The sequence below is a fragment of the Fragaria vesca genome, linkage group LG7 (assembly GCF_000184155.1).
Source record: "Fragaria vesca subsp. vesca linkage group LG7, FraVesHawaii_1.0, whole genome shotgun sequence".
Lineage (NCBI taxonomy): Eukaryota > Viridiplantae > Streptophyta > Magnoliopsida > Rosales > Rosaceae > Fragaria > Fragaria vesca.
The window spans coordinates 22,363,316-22,384,887 of NC_020497.1; the positions used below are offsets into that span (position 1 = coordinate 22,363,316).

Here is a 21,572-nt window from a genome sequence, read left to right on the forward strand (position 1 = left end):
AGTATTGGAATATTTAGTTTAAAATTGAAATATGGGGTGAAAAAAGCATTTGGTGGGGTGGCAATAGCCGCACCCATAGAAAATACTGTATAGCATATGCTAGCATGCTATACCATTGATACATGCCTTACATTCATGTTTGATTATAGAGTATAGTTAAAGTATCTCTAGCATTTTGTAAAGGTACTGTAACGTGAAGCATGGATTGAAACAGTCCTCGACGAACTGACAGAAAATTAACACAGAACACCAGATTTTTTACGTTGTGTAAAAACCTCAAAATAGAGGAAAAATCACAGCGGAGCACAAGCTCAGAAAACGAATTCAATTAGATGAATTTGTGTAGAGTCTTACAACCTCTTAGTAAACCCTATACTATTACAAATCCCTATCTCTAGGCAGAACATCTTCTTCTTCTTTCTTCAATGATCTTCTCTCAACACACAAAAGAATCACAATCACACATAAACAAGTCCAACTCAACAAGGAACAGTTGAACTTGTATATTCAGATGAGCAGCGGAATAAACACAATTTCCTCTCAAATGCCAAGCGTGCAGAGATCCATAGTCCATATGACTTGCGCCTCTTTTATATATGTCTCCAATATGTTTGCGCACACACACTCCTAGTTATCTGTGATGCAGCCCTATTAGATTCCAAATAGGAAAATCGGTAAGACTCAAATCATAGGATAATAACAAAAGATATTATTAAAATGCTAGCATAAAAGTTATCCCATCATAGAAGGATTTCTTCCTCACGCAGCTAGCATATGAGACCTATTCAAAATAGATCTTCTTGCCCTTCTTGATTCCACACCTATATCACATATTGAGATCCTAACCAAGTTAGGACTCAATTACTTCCACGGAAATATCACATACAAATAACTTATTCAAATTATAATAATAACACATGTATGCATATCACAATTAAGATCAATGACATAAGTCAAGATCTCATTACCATGTACTAAAACGATATGATAATCCAAAGATCATAGAACCTAATCAATATATGATTCTTTCCTTTCAACTAAAGATCAACTAATCATATATATAATGAATACAAATCCTAACTAATTTAGGACTTTGTCTTCATGATTCACACGCACAAAAAATGACTAGTATCATCTGTAATAATATTTCATTCAACAAAGAGATATATAACAATAAAGTCCAATTTGTTTTGATATAGGAATGCCAACTAAAACATATACCAATATTTTGAATCTAAATGTCCAACTCTTTCACCTATTTATCTGTGTGTGGTTTATTATCTTGTCTCCTACCATATACGAAACATAATCCACTTAATCATCCAAATTATGCAAATAGTCCTGCGTGTTGATTGCAATTATGTTGAAAACGACAATACTAAAACAACAAAACTGTTTTTGATTTGGTAACGATGATACCAAATTGACAAAAGTATTGTTTGTTAGGTTTTATCTTATATATTCGACAACAATGTGAACCGTTTAATTATTTAAATTATGTAAACAAATATTGTTGTCAGATATAATTAAAATAAAAATAACTGAGTTCTTTTTTAACGTAACGAAAATAACACAGTTATCTATAAAACCGTAAAACAAACAATCCAAATAATTGAATCAAAACAAAAGAGTTCTAAAACTTCAGATCAGATAAACTTTGCTCATAAACCTCCATTGGCAAAAGTACTATAACAGTAATAATAGTACCACTTCATCAATCATTTCCCATAAAAAAATTGAAAAGAAAATTTGTATAAAATTGAAAAGGCAAAAAAAAAACCCACAGCTTCACTAACTTATTAATGTCTTTAAACTTACAGACAGATACTCTCTCTCTCTCTCTCTCTCTAAAAGTGATTCTCTTCAGTCTTTCAATGCAAGAGAAGAGAATCAAATTCCTCCAAATCCAAATCCCCAATCTTTTTGATTTCTTGGGCTCTGTTTATTCTGAGCCAGCTCAACTTTTCACAAGCTCATCAAATTCTTCATTTCCCTGAGATTTGTGTTCAAGTTTAACCCAAGTGGTTTCAGCAAGCTCGGATTTTTACGCAGCTTCTGAGAATTTGAGTAAGTTTCATTTCATTTCTTATGTTACTTTTTAGTAAATTACTGATTTTTATCAAAGTTTGTTAGTGGGTGATTCTATTTCAATGATACTTAGTTGCAATTAGATCTGTGTTGTGAGCTTGTGGTTTTGAGCAATTTGGGATTGGAATTTGATGTGTTGTTGAAATTGGGGGAGGAAATTTGAAGCGAAAGTTTGGAACTTTAGTTGGTTACTGATGGTTTGAATTGTGGGTAGTGAAAATTTGAGGCAATGGGTCTCTTATAGTTTCTGTAATGGAGGTCTAGTGGACCCAATTGGATGAATTCTTGAGGGGTAGGTTGGAAATTGTGGGTTTTGTTTTTCTTTTGGTGGGTTTAATTTACAGCCAAAAGAAAGACCGATTCTTTTGGATCTGGTAGAAGTGGGTTTGAACTGATTTAGTCTATTTGGGAGACTGTTGAGTTCAGTATGTTAATGTAATGCGAAGCCCGGTTACTATGTATTGTAGAGTGTGTGAAATAGTTGGTACTTTTGACTAACAAGATTTTTTGTACTAGGATTGAGGTCCTAGTGTCGCTAAGTTAGTTTAGAGTTCGTTTGGATAGAGTTATTGAAAGTGCAGCCTTCATCTTGCAGGTTTTTGTTATGTGCTGACTTGATTGGAGCTCGTTGGAAGTTATGGCTTCCCTAGTTCCTGTCTGATGAAAGTCGTTTCCGGTGCGGTGTGCATAACTGAATGTTGTGATGGTATCATGTGCGTTCGTAGGTGGACTAAGTGATTATTAAGTTGAGGGGAGCTTTTGTCATCTGATGCTGTTATACTATATGCGGTAATGCTGGTAAATGGATTAGCTTCAAAGTAGGCTGTAAGCAGTTTATGAGAAATATGCCTTCATGGTGGGATTAGCTTCAAAGTAGTGGCCCTTTGGTCCTGCAAGCAGATTATGAGAAATATGCCTTCATGGTGGGGGAAGTCGTCGTCCAAAGAAGCAAAAAAGAAGTCAGGGGGAAAGGAAAGTTTCATTGATTCATTGCATCGGAAATTCAAATTTTCATCTGAAAGTAGAGTGAATAGTAGATCTGGAGGGTCTCGAAGACCATGTAGTGATGCCCTTTCAGAAAAGGGGTCTCGATCTCCTCTAGAATCAAGATCTCCTTCACCCTCCAAACAAGTTGCAAGAACTCAAAGTTTTGCAGAAAGGAGTATTGCTCAACCACTTCCACTTCCTGGTCAACATCCTGCTCATGTGGGACGTACAGATTCTGGGCTTAGTATATCACCAAAGCCAAGATCACAGAAAAGCTCTAAGCCATCATTGTTTCTACCTCTCCCGAGACCTCGGTGCATTGGTGGGAGGCCAAATTGTACCGAGTTTGATGGAGATATGAATACTGGTTCAGTTTCCAGTGAAACCTCTGTTGATAGTGAATATCCAGTTGACTCAGGTCACCGTAGTCCTCAGGCAATTGACTATGAAACTGGAACTAGAACTGCAGTGGGCAGTCCTTCCAGGTGTGCTTTCATTTATTTCAGATGCCATTATGTTACTACTCTGCATCTTTTATGTATGCATGACAATGTAGTGTTTGATAGTGGTTTTTTTAGCCTGCTTCTAATAAATTAACTGTTATTTTTCTGAAGTTCAACGTTCAAGGATCAAACCTTCAGTGTTGCCCCAGTAATCTCAAGAGAGGCAAAAAAACCATCCAACATATCATTCAGCAATCAAGTTTCCCCGACATCGCCAAAACGAAGACCCTTGAGCAGTCATGTGCCAAATCTCCAGGTTCCTTTTCAAGGAGCTTTCTGGAGTGCTCCTGACAGCTCCATGTCGAGTCCTTCTAGAAGTCCAATGAGAGCATTTGGAACTGAGCAAGCCGTGAACTCTGCTTTCTGGGCTGCAAAAACGTATACAGATGTCACCATTGCAGGATCTGGCCACGGCTCCAGTCCAGGTTCTGGTCACAATTCTGGACATAATTCAATGGGAGGGGATATGTCGGGACAGTTGTTTTGGCAGCAAAGCAGGGGTAGCCCTGAGTATTCTCCAGTACCTAGTCCCAGAATGACAAGCCCTGGCCCAGGCTCAAGAATTCATAGTGGTGCTGTTACACCTATTCATCCTAGAGCAGGTGGGGCTCTCAATGATTCGCAGACAGGCTGGCCTGATGATGGGAAACAACAAAGTCACCGTTTGCCTCTTCCTCCAGTAACGATTTCAAATGCATCACCCTTTTCTCATTCGAATTCAGCAGCAACATCTCCTTCTGTGCCACGAAGTCCTGGACGGGCAGAAACTCCAGCGAGCCCTGGTTCTCGGTGGAAAAAGGGAAAGCTGCTGGGTAGAGGCACATTTGGACATGTTTATGTCGGTTTTAATAGGTACACTTGCATCTATCTACTCTCTCTCTCTCTCTCTCTCTCTCTCTCAAGTTACTATGTTACGTGGTAGTTGGTTTTCTAAGGATATAACTGGAAATGGTACCTTCAAAGTTCAAACATATCTAGGAGCTAATATTGATGAAATCTCTTGATAGATTGTATGGCTATATTCCAATGATACCTGCTTGATGATTTTAGCGACTGCCAATTGTAGCGGAAAAAAAAAACAAATATGTTTTCTCTCATATATACTGATGAATAAATTTTGACTTGTTTAGTGAAAGCGGCGAAATGTGTGCAATGAAGGAAGTCACATTATTTTCTGATGATGCAAAGTCTAAGGAAAGTGCAAAGCAATTGATGCAGGTATCATCCTGTTGCTGGTTTTACATTGATATTTCAATGGTTAATGTTGTTTCCATCTGTTCTTTTGACTTTTGTGTTTTAATGTTTTGCTAGGAAATCACTTTATTGAGCCGTTTACGGCATCCAAACATAGTGCAGTATTATGGGTCTGAATCAGTAAGTCTTTACGTCCATTAGCATTTTGCTTTTCAAATTCTGTTAACTTTACCTTTTTATTCATCTTGTTTCTGGTATTATATTTTTTGGTAAGTCATATTGTCAATTAGAGAAACAAGAGTGACTTTGAAGAACTCCATGCTTATATATTAGCTTACAGTTCAGTACAAAAGTTAAGCACGATACTCCACAATAAAATATTAACTAAAGATTTAAGTAACAGTTGTGATTTACGTTATGTAACATTGTAGTTATCCTTTAACAGGTTGGTGACAAGCTGTATATATATTTGGAGTATGTATCTGGTGGTTCTATATATAAACTTCTCCAAGACTATGGGCAATTCGGTGAACTTGCAATTCGTAGTTATACTCAACAAATCTTGTCAGGGCTCGCATATTTGCATAATAAAAATACCGTCCACAGGTGAATGTCACTACTCATTCCTGTGTAGTATTCATGAGTTCAACAGTTGCCAAAGATCGGATATACTGATCTCCTGTAATTTACTTAACTTCAAGTATTTTCCATGTTTGTAAAACTATATTTTTGTATACAGGGATATTAAAGGAGCAAACATACTTGTAGACCCAAATGGCCGTGTCAAGTTGGCAGATTTTGGGATGGCAAAGCATGTAAGCATATGTAGAACTTTTGTATTAAGTGCTGTTATATTAATTAAATTATGTGGTATTAGGAGAATAAGATTGCCTGTTTGATGTTGCAGTATGGTCTGTATTATCACCTTCATTCCTTCAAGAGCATATTTAACCTGCTTAGAAATATTAGTGAATGCATGCGATTTATACACCTTAGTTTATTCTATACCAAAGTCACCATGCTTAACCTTAAGTACAGGATGGTATGATCAATCTTTAGTTCTTTACTTAATAATCTTATCTTGTATGCTTTGCAGATTACTGGGCAGTCATGCCCTTTATCATTTAAGGGAAGTCCTTACTGGATGGCACCTGAGGTTAGATTGATTGAAACTTTTGTCTTTATGACTTCCCAACTTGCTGTTTGATGGATTACTTGATGTTCACTTCTGCTGCTTCCCAGGTTATAAAAAACTCAAGTGGTGCCAACCTTGCTGTGGATATATGGAGTCTTGGGTGCACTGTTTTGGAAATGGCTACGACAAAACCACCTTGGAGCCAGTATGAAGGGGTAAGAACTTTAACATATAAATGGATGCTTTCATTTTAGTCTTTAATTTTGTTATGGGGTCTGTTGTTTTAATTTGAGACTTATCAATTTAGCATTCTCTCGTGTACTTGAGCTCACTGAGTATAAGTTGCGTAATTTTGAACTGTGCTCTTAATTTGTTTATTTTTCTTCTCGTGTAATATTTCTTTTATGGAACACAGGTTGCTGCCATGTTTAAGATTGGAAATAGCAAGGAACTGCCAGCAATTCCAGATCACCTCTTGGACGATGGAAAAGATTTCATAAGGCAATGCTTACAGCGAAATCCACTTCATCGTCCTACTGCTGCCCAGCTCTTGGAGCATCCTTTTGTAAAATATGCAGCACCTTTGGCAAGACTTATAGTGGGCCCCGAGCCTTCTGATTCACCCGCTGGGGTTGCAAATGGAGTGAAATCTCTGGTATGTATTCCATATTTACGACACTAATTATGTAGACCAACAGGCTCACAGATATACTGTGGGAATAACTCTAATTAGGGAGTTTATCTTTACAGATTGATTTCTCTTGCACCTGTTGTTTTGATCTGTGTTTTATTATAATTATCAGGGCATTGGGCAAGCAAGAAATTTCTCCAATTTGGATTCAGATAGGCTTGCAATTCACTCGTCTAGAGTTTCAAAAACTCATCACCATACCAGGTTCCTCTCTGTGTGTGTGTGTGTGTGTGTGTGTACACAGTTGATGATGGCAACAGCTTTATTAACAAGGTCTTGGTGTGATCTTCTTTGCCTTCATTTCAGTGAGATCCATATTCCAAGGAACATATCATGCCCCGTGTCACCCATTGGAAGCCCTCTATTGTACTCCAGGTCACCACCTCACTTAAATGGAAGAATGTCACCGTCTCCTATATCTAGCCCGCGGACCACTTCGGGCTCATCCACGCCTCTCACTGGTGGCAATGGTGCCATTCCATTTATTCACCTTAAACAGTCTATAAATTTTCAAGAGGGTTTCGGAGGCATTTCAAATTCCTCAAATGGTCTCTATGGTAATGGCCCCTCCTATCACGATTCATCTCCTGACATGTTTCGAGGGAAGCAACCAGGGTCTCCCATCTTCTCAGAACTGGTGCCTTCTGAAAATGATGTTCTGGCAAAACAGTTTGGAAGGCCTGCACATACAGAGCAGTACAATGGACAGTCAGTTTTGGCTGATCGGGTGTCTCGCCAACTCCTTAAGGATCATGTTAAGATGAACAGACTGGATTTAAGTCCCAAGTCTCCTTTGACTAGCCGGACAAATGGTGTCTGACTTATTTTCATGGACCCACCATTCAGATCAAGCTGTCAAGCTATGAAGCTATCAGACCGGTTTTTGAATATACCGGATCAATTACCCATCACTTTGGACTGCAAAGGAAGTGTATTTGCAAAATAAGGATCCAATGCAGAACAAATGTGGAATAAGGTTGAAGCTCTGGAAAGAAAAGGTGAGTGGAAGCAGATAACTCTGTCTGCATTGTTTAGTTTTCAACCATCTAGCACTTGCTCAGCTATGCCGTGGGACGAAAACTGATTCTGGAGTTATGCATATGAAGCTCACTTCCTGACATATAATAAACTCATGTAGTACATATAAAATGATGCGGCTTTGACTTGTATAGTTGAGTGCTTGACTGATTGGAGGTATGACTAGGAGATTGAGCCTGACATAGATGGCTTCTGATGATCCATTTTGATGTGGTCCTTCCGTGAGAATAACTCGAGGCAGCAAGAAGTGTATATTTTGAGATGTTCATATAGAGAAAAGGCAAAGCTAAGAGGTAATACCATTAGCTTTTGAACCATTTTTTGGGGGTATGAAACTGCTGTACAAAAGATGGGAGACTGAATTTGGCTCCAGGTTAACGAAAGAGTTAGTCCGGTAGTTTTGAAGACTGTAAATTCTGTTCTCGACATTGTCAGTCATTGTGGGCTCATGTAACATTTTATACTGTTGAACCTGATTTGCTGTATAACTTGTATGTTCTGTACATCTCACATTCTCACCAGTCAAGAAGAAATCTAACTACATGGTCCTATATTTTCTCCGAGTTCTGTAGTGAATGAGATTGTCAGTGTGGAGAACCCATGGAGAGGGAGATGTTTTTCTTTCAGTAGGGAGTTCCACACAAAACTCTTTTGCTGCTAAAGAAGGGATGTCATATAGCCCAAAAGTTGAGAAGTTTGTTGAACTCATGAACCTGGTTACTTCTTTGCTGCATATGAACTTAACCTTACTTGGATAAGTCCGAGATCCAAGAGACGTGTTGTTCCAAGATTGATATATGTCACACTTGATGGTTCAATCTTCCATATGAATGGATCTGAATCTTGAATTCAATCTCTATAAAGTATAAACATTTCATAACATGAAGATTAAATCATAATACAAGAATTCACAAAGGACCAGGCATTGTGGCATTAATACTAGTATTCCAGGAGCTGATCGATATGCACAGAAATAAGATTATAGTGTCTTATGATAGGTAAAGGAAAATCGTTAGTCAAATCCTTGCTGAAATCCCATAGCTTCTTTGCCAACACCTCGTCTTCGGCTTGGGGTCTTGGCTTGGAAATATTACTGTCTGCAAAATATTCACCGCTTTGCGGATGCAATGCCACATAGCAAGTTGTTGCTGCTACTCCCTATAAGCATCACAGTTATGAAATCATATTCAGTATATGATTGATATGATGAGAGAGTTGAAGCAGCACATTTTTCTGTGGTATTTCAAATCCAGGCATTTGAATAGCCGAACTCACATAAATCAACATTGATTCGTTTTACATATAAAATATGACAAAATAGTCTTCAACTCTTCATAGATACAAAGAGTTTCGATCATGGTCTTTTTCTTCTGTTTGTCTGATTAACTTGGAATTTTCTGCAAAATTATCTTAGTTTAATGATAATTATCATGGCAAAAAGACAGCAAATGGATATAATATGATGCGAGTCAAGTCGTGATCCTTTTAAACATATAAAGATTGTTTATTTATTTTTGGTCTGATACATGGTAACCTGATACATACATTGATACATGTACAGATTGTCGAACACCATATATATTTTGAAAGTTCAAACTTGATCATTTGCATAATTATCCCATCACCACTAGCTAGCTAAGTTCCTGCTGCATGCGTATGGAGAGATTCACATACCTTCATGTCCTGACCTTTCTCCTTTTCATCAACCTTTTCCAACCTCCTGCCACTGTTGTAAGCTCATTTGGCAATAAAACCGATCACTTGGCTTTGCTCAAATTCAAAGAATCCATAGTTGTCGATCCACACGGGTTCTTGAACTCATGGAATGACTCGGTTCACTTGTGCAAATGGCAAGGAATTACTTGCGGCAGACGGCATCAAAGAGTAACAACCCTAAGCCTGCCAGATGGTGCGTTACATGGAACCATATCACCATATATTGGCAACCTCTCACTTCTTAGGTTCATCAACCTTATAAACAACAGCTTCTATGGCAACATTCCGCAACAAGTTGATCGTTTGTTCCGACTGCGACATCTCAATCTACGTTACAATATGTTAGAGGGGGGAATTCCAGTGAACCTGACCATGTGTCCGGAACTGAGCATCATACGTATTGCAGAAAACCGCCTTACCGGCGAGATTCCATCAGAGATGGGCTCGTTGATGAAGCTTGTGGAACTTAACCTTCAGAAGAACTATCTGTCAGGAGGCATCCCACCTTCATTAGGAAATCTTTCCTCAATCACTGCACTTTCCTTGGGAGGGAACAATTTGGTGGGCACAGTCCCAGAGGAGATAGGACGACTGAGAAACCTTTGGTACTTTGGTATACCTATGTGTAAGCTCTCTGGTATGATCCCTCCTTCCCTCTTTAACATATCATCTATGAATGTCTTCTCAGTTACGGGTAATATGTTGAAGGGCAGCATCCCGCCTGGTATAGGCCTAAACATGCCCTATCTCCTAAACATGTCGCTTGGTGGAAATGAATTATCTGGAAAAATCCCTGCCTCATTTTCCAATGCTACTCAACTTCAGAAGCTTGATGTATGGGAAAATAATTTTGTAGGGCAAGTTCCAGAGAGTTTTGGAAATCTTCCCAATATCATTTGGCTCAACTTCGGTAACAATAATCTAGGAAGTAATTCATCCAATGATTTGGAGTTTATAACATTCTTGACAAACTGCACCAATCTTGAGATGCTTTCTTTGACTCAAAACAATTTTGGAGGTGTCTTACCCAACTCCATAGCCAATTTCTCAACCCAACTAACTCAACTCTACCTTGGGAGCAATCAAATAGCGGGAACGATTCCTGAGACAATAGGAAATCTCAACAGTTTAATAGCCTTTGCCCTGGAAGATAACCTGTTCACAGGTATCATTCCAACTTCTTTGGGGAAGTTACAAAAGCTGCAATTATTATCTTTATCTGCCAATAGGTTATCAGGTTGGATCCCATCTTCCTTGGGAAACCTCACTCATTTGTTTCAACTCCTTATATCAGCAAATGAGTTAGAAGGAAGCATTCCTCCAACTATTGGTAACTGCCAAAATCTACAGTGGATGGATTTATCAGACAATAAACTACTTGGTGGATATATACCATCACAGGTCATTGGTCTGTTCTCACTTACCTATCTCAACTTGTCACATAACTCACTAACCGGTAGTCTGCCTGTGGAAGTGGGTAAGCTGAAAAATACCAACACACTGGACATCTCTTATAATAATCTGACCGGAGAAATCCCACAAGCTATTGGAAGCTGTCTGAGCGTTGAATTGCTTTACTTACAAGGAAATCTTTTTCAAAGTATGATACCCTTTTCTTTAGCTTCTTTGAAAGGTCTTCAGTATCTAGATCTTTCTCGGAACAACTTGTCGAGTCAAATTCCAAAAGATCTAAAGAGACTTCCATTTTTGGTATATTTGAATCTTTCATTCAATGATCTGGAGGGTGAGGTACCGAAAGAAGGAGTGTTTCGAAACACAAGTGCAACATCATTGGATGGAAATACAAAACTTTGTGGTGGTGTTCCGGAACTGCAGCTACCAGCATGCCCCATCGTTGTGTTAAAAAAGAGAAAGGTGAATGGTTTCAAACTGAAGCTCACAATTTCTTTCGTCGTTGGATGCTCTCTTCTGTTTGCAGTCCTCTTGGTTTTTTATTGGAGGAGGAAAACTCAAAAGAAGAAACCAATATTTGCAGTATCATCAATCAACTCTCTTTCAAAGGTTTCATACCAGGCACTTCATCAAGCAACTGGCGGATTCTGTCCGAGCAATCAGATTGGATCAGGCGGTTTTGGCTCTGTATACAAAGGGATTATTGATGAGGAAGAAAACAACATTGTTGCCATAAAAGTCCTCAACCTTCAACTTAGAGGAGCTTTAAAGAGTTTCATGGCCGAATGCAATGCACTGAGAAATATCCGGCACAGGAATCTTGTGAAGATCTTAACTTGTTGCTCTAGCACAGATCACAATGGTAATGACTTCAAAGCTCTAGTTTTTGAGTACATGTCAAATGGAAGTTTAGAGGAGAGGTTGCACAGAGAAAACCAATTTGCAGGAAGTTTGAACCTTGTTCAAAGATTGAATATTGCTGTTGATGTGGCGTCTGCATTATGTTATCTTCATGACCATTGTGAACCACAAATCATCCACAGCGACATTAAGCCGAGCAACATTCTTCTTGGTGATGACATGGTTGCTTGTGTAGGTGATTTCGGGTTAGCAAGACTCATATCTATGACCACAGACTCCTCTCAAAATCGAAGTAGCACAACTGGGATAAAGGGAACCATTGGCTATGCTGCTCCAGGTAACAATCTTCCACTAGCTACTTAATAATTTCTTAAATCTCCAACATGTTTATAGGAGATAAATAGGAATATGGACAGAAGAATAGACAAACAGAAGCATGGTAGTCTAAAAATAACTTAGAATTTAAGCCCTTACAAATGACCAAGTACAAGTTGGCAAGAAGTAGAAGATATGACATCTGAAAGATTGAAATAATGCAAGACATAGATGATCTCTTTTGTACAGATAGAAAAGGTATTGATGATGAAATATATCTCTGTTCTCAAGCCAAAAATGGACTTCATTTGTATAATATATTGATTATATTCATGCATCAATAACCATCAATTAATGGTTATTACCAAAAAAAAAAACCATTAATTGATGATGAAAAAGTTTTCGTACTAGTTTGATCAACAAAGAAACTTTGCATACTGTAGAAGTTAGGTTCCAAAATGTACTGAGCTAACATATATACCTGATTGTTTGATGAGTCACAGAGTATGCCAGTGGTGTTGAGCCATCAAGAAAAGGGGATGTATATAGTTATGGGGTCCTGCTGTTGCAAATGTTCACAGGAAGAAAACCTACTGACGAAATGTTTAAAGATGGTTTGAACCTCCATAACTTTGTCAAGATGGCTATACCAGAAAGACTAATGCAGATTGTGGATCCTACTCTTCTTGCCAGTTTAGAAGCAACCACACCTGCAACAACACAAAATGAAGTGAACTACATCCGTGGTTACAACAATGATGAAATCGAAACAGATGAAGAAAACATTGACAGTGAGAATTTAAGCAAGATGAACACTTTTGTATGGAAATGCATACTTCCAAACCTGAAGATTGGACTTGCATGCTCGGAAGAGTCACCAAGTAATAGGATGTCGATGGAGGAGGTCCACAGGGAGCTACAGCGTATCAAAAATGCTTACAATGGTATTGACATCCGTCGAGAGAGGCCAAGAAGAAGCTAAACAAGAGGTGCTTTTTATTTTCTTCTTTATGATTAGTGCAACAAAATGGTATTTCATTCTTTCATTTCCTCTTTATGACTTTATAATCCTCATATTTCTGTGCAAACACAGTATAATATGAGACGCGAGGCGGCAATAATCTCTGAGTTGTACTACTGAAGACTTCTAAATCCAGGAGACTAGTGTGGAAGATTAAGTCGTAGCTCCTAATAAGTGAATGCTTGATTTCGATTTCTAAGTTATGAGTAGTTTGTTGTGTAATGTTTCTCTGAGCTCCAATGGAAGCCTATCATTGTTGTAGCTTAACTATTTGTAATAAGTGATTCATATAATCCAATAGGTTTGTATTTGTAACAAGTGATTAATATGATCCAATAGGTTTGTAAGAATATTTAGTTCTGTTTTGTGCAAAGGAAACCAACCTAGTCCATGAGTGTACCTTTATTTACAAAACGAAGCAGTACGTCAATGACCAAGCAAGGCGAGTACATCAAGACATGGAGTCGCCGCTGGTTTGTGCTCAAGCAAGGCAAGCTCTTCTGGTTCAAGGACTCCGCCGTCACACTATTTAGATTGATATATGTCACACTTTATAGTCCAATCTTCCATATGAATGGATATGAGTCTTGAATTTACTCTCTATCAAGGTTTATGATATCATAATACAAGAATTCAAAAGAACCAGGCATTGTGGCATCAATACTAGCCTGATCGATATGAACGGCAATCAGATTGGCCAAAGGTTATAGTGTCTTCTTCCTTATGATAGGTAAAAGGAAAAATCATTTAGTTAAATCCTTGCTGAAATCCCAGAGCTTCTTTGCCAACACCTCGTCTTCAGCTTGGGGTCTTGGCTTCGAAATATTACTGTCTGCAAAATATTCACCACTCACCCCTTTAACTTGCGGATGCAATGCCGCATAGCAAGTTGTTGCTGCTCCCTATGATCATCACAGTTATAGAAAGTCAAATTCAGTATATGATTATATGATTGATATAGAGAGAAATAGTTTTTTATATTTTTTTTAAATTTTGAATAGTAGAGAGAAATAGTTGAAGCAGCTGACTTTTGTATAGTATTTCAAATCCAGGCATTTTGAGTAGCCAAACACACATAAATCCAGGCATTTTGAAACTGTAAATAAGATGCAATTACCTGCTGAACATTTTTAAGCAGAACTCTACCGAGCACATTAACAAGCCCTGCATGAAAACCAGAAAATCCAAAATCTTTAAATATCTGAACAAGCACAGGGATTGAAGTCATTGAAGTTGATGCTTTTATAGGTAAAATTCAATAATATTTGTGAGAATTGATATGATTACCCTTAATGACGTGATTACCATTAATAACATTGTTATGCCGGAAAAGATTAGTTTGAATTACACCAGGGTGAAGTGCATTTGCAGTTATGTTTGTCCCATCTTCCTGTTGAAGCAACAATTATAAACAGGTTTCACTTAGCACATCATGGAAACCATAAACAGAACGAAAGAGAAAACGTATGTGTTGCTTCTATTTGATGATTACGAAAGAATTAAAATGTGTCGACATATAAGCTAGTATTGGCATGACTCGTGATTTCTGCTGAGGGGCTACAGATACACACCCTCTCAAGATAAGTGATAAAAACTCTTCTGCTTGTAAACCTCAACTTTTGGGAAAGTACAGTAGAAATGGAGGATAGAATAGCATCTCATGAACAAAGGTGTATTTGGCTTAAACAGAAAGTTTACGATGGGATCTAAAGACCACCATTGTCTAATTATGTTTATCTGTGTCCTGAAAGAAAATATATACCTTGAATTGTTTTGTGAGTTCTTTGGCATGCAAAATGTTAGCTAGCTTTGATTGACCATATGCAGGCCAACTGCTGTACCTGTGGATAGCCAGTACAAACTCAGTTCATGATATTTAAAGTTCTCCATTCACCATATGCTATCAATATGCTACTCCAGCTAAGTTTGCACAACTACTGATATGGCATCAATTTAAAATGCAGTCTTCTTTTCTCAACAATCTCCTGCCTCCACTTAAAAATACGATGTATAACCAACATCCTAACATATATATCAAAATCTCAAAAGCAAGGGTTTTGGCTTGTCTTTACCCTGATGGATCGTTGATTCTGTCGAAACGGATTCCTTCAGGATATGCATACCGGTGAGCTTCAGAGGATACATTTACAATTCTCCCTTCTTTGCTACTTGAATGTGCAGTCTTTTTCATAGTATCCAACAAAAGATTTGTCAACAGAAAATGACCTGTAGATGAGGAAAACGAAGTTGAAACAAGTATCCCCAGACAATAGTTTACCGCATGCAATTATGCATCTGAATAACAATTTATGCAGGCACACCCCTATGTTGTCTGCATCTATACAGTAACAAAGTTTGGTTGTTTCTTTCTGAAGTGAGAACGGGAAAGTCATACCTCCAAAATCAAAGAACTATCAATCATCAAACTTATGTAAATCTATTAATGCATAGTTGCATACTGACAGGTGATAGTTTTGAAACATGATTGTCTACACAATATATTAAAAAATTACAGCTTAAAACTAACAATACTTGCATACCTATATGGTTTGTGGCAAACTGAAGTTCAATCTTATCTTTGGAAAGCAAGAACGGGGTCGCCATAATCCCTGCATTGTTACTTATAGTAACAAAGCAAAATAACCACATGTTAATGTTTTGAACTATGACTGCTTAAGAGAGGGAGAGAGCAGAAATCTGGCAGTCTATGACAATCCTGGGAAATTAGAAGACATAATGTGAAAGAACTTCTACCATTTCTTACATTAGGATATTTAGAGGATGGCCAGCGGATTTGAATTCTGATGCAAATTTCCTCACAGATGACATTGAACTGAGGTCCAACTCTATGGCATCAATTTTGGCAGTGGGGATGTCCTTAACTATTGCTTCTTTCACATCTTTAGCGGCAGCCATATTCCTCACTCCCATGATCACATGGGCACCACGCAGTGCAAGAACACGCGTAGTTTCAGTGCCAATGCCACTAGATGCTCCTGTCATGACAACATCCAGAACCAGAGAAAAGATTCTCATATGACCTTGTAAGAACTACAATATCTGTTCATCTTCTTTACTAACATGAAATCACCATTTCTCAATAAAGGCAAACAAATCCAGCAATACTATGTCCAATATTTAGATGTACAATACCAACTTTAGATCCGAAAGAAACCAGAGATGCTCCAAAGTAAAGGCATTGATGCAGGACAAGGCCAAAACTACATGTACTATCATTTCTATATGCATTGATTTATCGAAAAGGTTAAACTTTGATACAAAGAATAACAATTCCTGCGTAAACGAAATTTCGACAACACCAATTAGCCAGATCATTGCTTCTGTGCATAACTCTTAATTTTACAAAATCAAAGAATAAAAACCGAAGACAATTCTGTCATCCACGTAAAATTAAGACTCGAACATAATACGTTTCCTAAGGAGAAACCTTATCAAGATAAGGTGGATACATACTGCACAAAAATCTCTATACAACAGAATCACAGTGCAGTAAAAATCTCTATATATGAAAAAAGCAACTGGGTTTTGGTGTCTAGCCTGTAACAATGGCAGTAAGACCAGTGGCATCAATCCCTTGAGTAACTTCTTCTGCTGTGGAAGATGATGAGAACCCAGATGGGCCTTTTCTTCTGAACAGCCACATTCTTTGTTTCTCACTCTTCACAATCGCAGATGGGAATCCGTCACACTTTATGTCTTTAAATGGATGATGCTTAAAACACGCGTGGACATCTTGGGGTTACACAAACTTTGAATCGTGCTATTTATGACATGACAAGTATGTTTTCGAAACATTAAATTCTGAGATACCCAAATTATTCCAACTCATTTTCTAGAAGAACATTCAACACTCATCTCTATCTTGATCTTGACTGTGCTCCCACTGAAGGAAGTTAGTTATTTGCTGTCAGAGCAAGAGCAGAAGCCATTTATACAAGTGTGGTAGGACTTAAGAGCACGTCATCATTCTCATTTATCTCCCCAATTTATCTGGACCCATTTAACTTAGGTTGCTCTCACTTCAGTCACTTCACACAAAAGGACTCACTATGACCCATGTGGTGTGGTTGGGTTGGCAAAAGCTTAGGCCTTGTTGGGCACGCGGACGCTGCTCAAATTCTAGTAATAGTTTTGAGGTTCGAAATCTGTCGGTATTCCACTAACCACCATTTTCAAGGATACGGACTCATGACAAGGGAGTGATAAAGTTTAACCGTAACCAAACCTGTTCTAGGAGCTATCCTTTCCACCTTTAAGAAAAGACAATCCCTCTTAACATTATATACCAAAACTTTGCCAAGTATATATCTAGACTATAGAGGCAACTCCCCATTACATTGGAGACAAGATATCACCAACGTCAAAACCAACAATAGTCTCTGAAGACGACACCAAATCCATGATACACCCACTCGACATTACCAGAGTGGGCTTATATCATCATATCCCAATTTCCCCACATAAACGAAGCCCAATCCAACTTCCCATTCGGGGCAAATCCGAACCCTAACTACCAGCACGTGCGAGGGCGCCATTGCTCAGGTTCATCTTCTCTGATAGAGTCACGTGCCGGACAAAACCGCACACAGACTCAAATCGTAGAGAAACACAAAAACAGAGCAAAACCAAAAACAAACACAGAAAATATTAATATCAGAAACCCTAGAAAACTCTTCAATTGTTCAACCCCAACAATTTTTCATTTCCCGAATTGCCCCTGCATTCTGGTCGCAATCAAGGTAAGCCAACACTCCTCTGTCTCCAATTTCTGTTATCAATCAAAGCTTTCTGGAATTTCATGACGAATTGAATTGAATTGGATTTTGGTTATTTAGTTTTTTTGATGGCAATGTTTCTGTTTTTGGTTTTGGGTAAAATTGGTAGTGTTTTGGGTTGTGAAAGGTGGAAACTTTATTGATGAAGGGTGTGGTTTCGATTGTTTAGTGTGAATCATGTTTGCATGTGGCATTGGAATCCAGGGTTTTGAGTTCCTGGAAATAATGAAGGAGAAATTTTGAAGTTTGGAAAAGAAAAAAAAAAAAAAAATACTTATCTTGTTTGGTACGAGGGTCCAGCTGAATTAACTGTTTTGTTCTTTTGCTGAATGAATAAACCAATTGCGGTGGAATGGCGCCCGGTATTTGTCTTGTTGTTGGGTTATGGAGAATGAACAAAGCCTAGTTTGTTATTAGGATTGTGGCTATGAATGAGAAGTAGTCTCGCTCTGCGTTCAGTTTTTGTTGGACTCGGATACAATTTAGAGCTGTGGTGGTTTGGTTTGATGCATTATACAATATTTTGATTGCATTTTGTTCTTGAATGGTTTGTAGTTTTGTCTGGCATTGATGGTGGAATTTGTTCCGTACGTTTCAAATTTGATTTTGCTCACATCACCATTTTATTTCATCTCCCTAGGTGGACTAACTTGTATGTGTTAATAATACGGGAATTAAGTGAATAGGATGTGTGAAAACTAAAACAGTATACTGTTCGGGGGAAGGGAGCTCCACTAGATAAAGAAGCAGCTTTCATAATATCCTTTTTTTTCTTGTGCATTTTGCATTTATGCGATCCAAGAGATTGTGAAACTTAGTTGAATTTTATTTCATAAATTTATTGTCCTTTTGTTGTTTCAGTGACCAATATTATGCTAACTTGATGAAAACTTTCATCTTGAAATTTCAGGCATAACAACTCCTGTTTGCTCCCAGCTCTTGTGTGCTGTAGCTTAAAATACAGGAAAAAGAATTGAGAAAGTCCTCTGGATAAGAATGCTAATACACATTTTATTGGGATTCAAGATCGTGTCATTTTGGGAAGCACTGATAAATAGTCTGTACTTGCTTAACAAAGTTAAGCTTTTGAATAAGGAAAAGGTTGCATTTGCCTTATAACTTCTCATTTTTGGAATTTGAGGTGCAAACTTGTTGGCGTTTCACATATCCTGAAGGTTGCAGTATCACTGTTAAATGTCAGAAGGTGTCATGGCGGTAGTCAAACCTGAGGTATCTCATTTCATTTGGAATAAGTTTTTAGTGGTCTTTTGTGCTTTGTACAGTCCAATATGTGTACTTCAATTTTTTGTTTTTGTTTCCAGTATGTGTATGTTTAAGTGGCCTTTGTCACTTGATGAACTCTTTCAGTCTGCAAGAGTGAAGTGGGGTTTCTGGGGGAGAGAGGTTTATGGTAGGGTCATATTGTGAGAAAGTTAAAAGTTTTAAAGGGCTTAGTTGTGGTGACAAAAGCAACATCGAAAAATAAATTTCAGACAGTGTTTAAGAGTGCTGCATGAATGATTAAGCGGCTTCATGCTATCTTCAGGTGAAAGATTGTGGTTATGGAATATATTTTGAAAGTTGTATCCCTTCAGTTGCAAATTACCAGATGTGGTGAGACTTAGGGAGCCTAATTTAGACAGTATGTACTAAGTTTTGGACTGTTAAATACACTAACAACGACTGAATAACAGAAATGATCGAAGAGACCTGAATGAACATTTAGAGTACATGGTTTTGAAAGACTTAAATGAAACAGAATAGTTGGCTACTGACATTAAGAAAATGGTAAGAGAATAGAAGAACTCACCTGTAGAGGGGATTCCATATCTGTGTACTGTAGTATGTTTTTAAAATATCCTGATCAAGTTTATTTTATTCATTATTAGAGGCTTGTGTGACATTGTGATAGTAAAAGGGCAGTACTGAGAACTGCATGTTGACCATAAACCAGCTTCATCTGTAGTATAATTTAGTCTCTGAAGTCTTCCACCAGATTGTTGCATGTCTTGGATATATGTTTTTCAGAATTTTTCTATAGAATGTCTTATTCTTCTTGATACCACATGATTTTTATGCTGTTTCATGTATGTAATTGTCATCAGACGTCAGATTGGGGATAGTTTTTTTTGGGGGGGGGGGGGGGGGGGGGGAACTTTGCAGTATTAGTGCTTATCTCTTTTGATTCCGTACATAATTTTTTTATTCTGTGCAACTAGATGAAGTCTTACATCTGGCTACAAACTGCTGATGGGTCAATCCAACAAGTAGAAGAAGAGGTTGCTATGTTTTGTCCCATGATATGTCGAGAAATACTTCAGACAGGCATGGGATCTTCCAAAAACTATGCTATATCACTTCCTCAACGAGTTAACCCTGCCGTTTTGGGGTTAATACTTGATTACTGCCGGTTTCATCAAGTACCAGGTCGCTCTAATAAGGTACAATGCCTGACTCTGGCAGTTGGTAGTTTCTTTTGCTTGCCTTGCATGATATTATTCCCCATTTGGAACTCAAGAATACAAACACTTTTATAAATCTTTCTATAAAAGTGACTGGGTGGGGAATTGATAAGATGACGACATATTAGTTTATTTGATATCATTATTATCTGTAGGAACGCAAAACTTTTGATGAGAAATTTATTCGGATGGATACAAAGAAGTTATGCGAGTTGACATCTGCTGCTGACAGCCTACAATTGAAGCCTCTGGTTGATCTCACCAGCCGAGCACTTGCGCGAATTATTGAAGGAAAAACACCTGAAGAGATACGGGAGACATTTCATTTACCTGATGACCTCACAGAGGTATGTGTTGCCATCTAAACTAACTGGTATATAATTGTTTGCATCCGTGATGTTTGACTTGTATAATGTTTCATTCAGGAGGAGAAGTTGGAACCTCTGAGAAACATAACCGATGATCCACGCATCCGGCTTCTTAATCGTTTATATGCGAGAAAGAGGAAAGAATTGAAGGAGAGAGAGAAACTGAAGGTGCTTACTTTTTCTTGAAGAGTTTGAAGCCTTTACCATATGTTAAATGCGATACTTGTGGTAATTTTATATTTCATAACATCTATTACTTAAATTGTATGGAAAGTTGGGCCAGTATAAATATGTAGAAAAACTAGCATTATAGCTGCACATACATGCTTGCGTTAATAGAAAGTCGATTCTTTTTCCATGTTTCAGAATGTTGAGGTGGAGCAGGAGTGTGTTGATCAGCGTTCCGTCGATGATCTCTTGACATTTATAAATGGTGGAAATGGAGGTATGATCCAAAAATCTTTGGCCATCGTCCTGATTGTAAATTGTTTTCTTTTATTCTTTCACATTCTTAACTTTCTTGAACTTCTTTCATATCTGTATGAACTTGATATTATGTTTGGTGGTGTTATCAGTCGTTAATAGTAGGTAAAATTTCTTATGTTGATGCCACTAGTTGGTGAGTTTACTTTCAAAAGGCCACATAGGTCAAGGAAACTGTACTTAGATCTTGGTAGATGCTTCAATCTATAGGTCACTTGTATTGTTTTGGCAGATCCACGTGTCACTTATATTTAATAAGTATCATAATTTGTCTCCTTCATATTATTATATCGCTTGTAATACTAAGAGTTGTCTTTCGCATACCTACATATCTTATACCTCCTCAGCAAACTTTATGTATAACGTGATATTCTCTTCAGATTCAAAGGGAATCAAAACCAATAAGAGTAAGAAGAAAAATCGAAGACGAAAAGACCCCACAAAAGATTCTTCAAACAATGTCAATGGAAACTGTAATAAGGTTGGCTCTCTCTCTCTCTC

The 21,572-nt window shown here is 37.8% G+C and overlaps 4 protein-coding genes across 4 annotated transcripts in view; 3 read left to right on the plus strand and 1 right to left on the minus strand.

The window, feature by feature from the left end:
• The window catches only part of LOC101310764, an 11,804-nt gene extending 3,601 nt beyond the window's left edge, over positions 1-8,203 (plus strand). The window contains exons 4-14 of the mRNA XM_004309146.1: positions 2,989-3,560; positions 3,690-4,430; positions 4,709-4,796; positions 4,890-4,952; positions 5,218-5,378; positions 5,512-5,587; positions 5,869-5,928; positions 6,015-6,122; positions 6,323-6,562; positions 6,711-6,802; positions 6,905-8,203. Coding sequence (XP_004309194.1) covers positions 2,989-3,560; positions 3,690-4,430; positions 4,709-4,796; positions 4,890-4,952; positions 5,218-5,378; positions 5,512-5,587; positions 5,869-5,928; positions 6,015-6,122; positions 6,323-6,562; positions 6,711-6,802; positions 6,905-7,418 — 2,715 coding nt within the window. The 3' untranslated portion in view covers positions 7,419-8,203. The remainder of the gene's footprint in view (positions 1-2,988; positions 3,561-3,689; positions 4,431-4,708; positions 4,797-4,889; positions 4,953-5,217; positions 5,379-5,511; positions 5,588-5,868; positions 5,929-6,014; positions 6,123-6,322; positions 6,563-6,710; positions 6,803-6,904) is intronic.
• Positions 8,204-9,292: 1,089 nt separating this feature from the next.
• On the plus strand, positions 9,293-12,923 carry LOC101311057 (probable LRR receptor-like serine/threonine-protein kinase At3g47570-like). The gene is made up of 2 exons (XM_004309147.1): positions 9,293-11,963; positions 12,445-12,923. The coding sequence occupies exons 1-2, from the start codon at positions 9,293-9,295 to the stop codon at positions 12,921-12,923; spliced, it is 3,150 nt and encodes a 1,049-aa protein (XP_004309195.1).
• Positions 12,924-13,508: 585 nt separating this feature from the next.
• LOC101312679 (short-chain dehydrogenase TIC 32, chloroplastic-like) lies at positions 13,509-16,660 on the minus strand. The gene is made up of 8 exons (XM_004308019.1): positions 16,521-16,660; positions 15,727-15,958; positions 15,503-15,582; positions 15,035-15,188; positions 14,725-14,803; positions 14,268-14,352; positions 14,080-14,126; positions 13,509-13,864 (listed from the first exon to the last, which is right to left on the minus strand). Exons 1-8 carry the CDS (start codon positions 16,624-16,626, stop codon positions 13,706-13,708), a joined length of 942 nt encoding a protein of 313 aa, XP_004308067.1. The 5' UTR covers positions 16,627-16,660; the 3' UTR covers positions 13,509-13,705.
• Positions 16,661-17,628: 968 nt separating this feature from the next.
• Positions 17,629-21,572, plus strand: part of LOC101312973 (SKP1-like protein 21-like) — a 5,705-nt gene continuing 1,761 nt past the window's right edge. Inside the window, exons 1-7 of the mRNA XM_004308020.1 lie at positions 17,629-17,722; positions 18,669-18,988; positions 19,978-20,199; positions 20,376-20,567; positions 20,646-20,756; positions 20,955-21,033; positions 21,452-21,552. Coding sequence (XP_004308068.1) covers positions 18,953-18,988; positions 19,978-20,199; positions 20,376-20,567; positions 20,646-20,756; positions 20,955-21,033; positions 21,452-21,552 — 741 coding nt within the window. The 5' untranslated portion in view covers positions 17,629-17,722; positions 18,669-18,952. The remainder of the gene's footprint in view (positions 17,723-18,668; positions 18,989-19,977; positions 20,200-20,375; positions 20,568-20,645; positions 20,757-20,954; positions 21,034-21,451; positions 21,553-21,572) is intronic.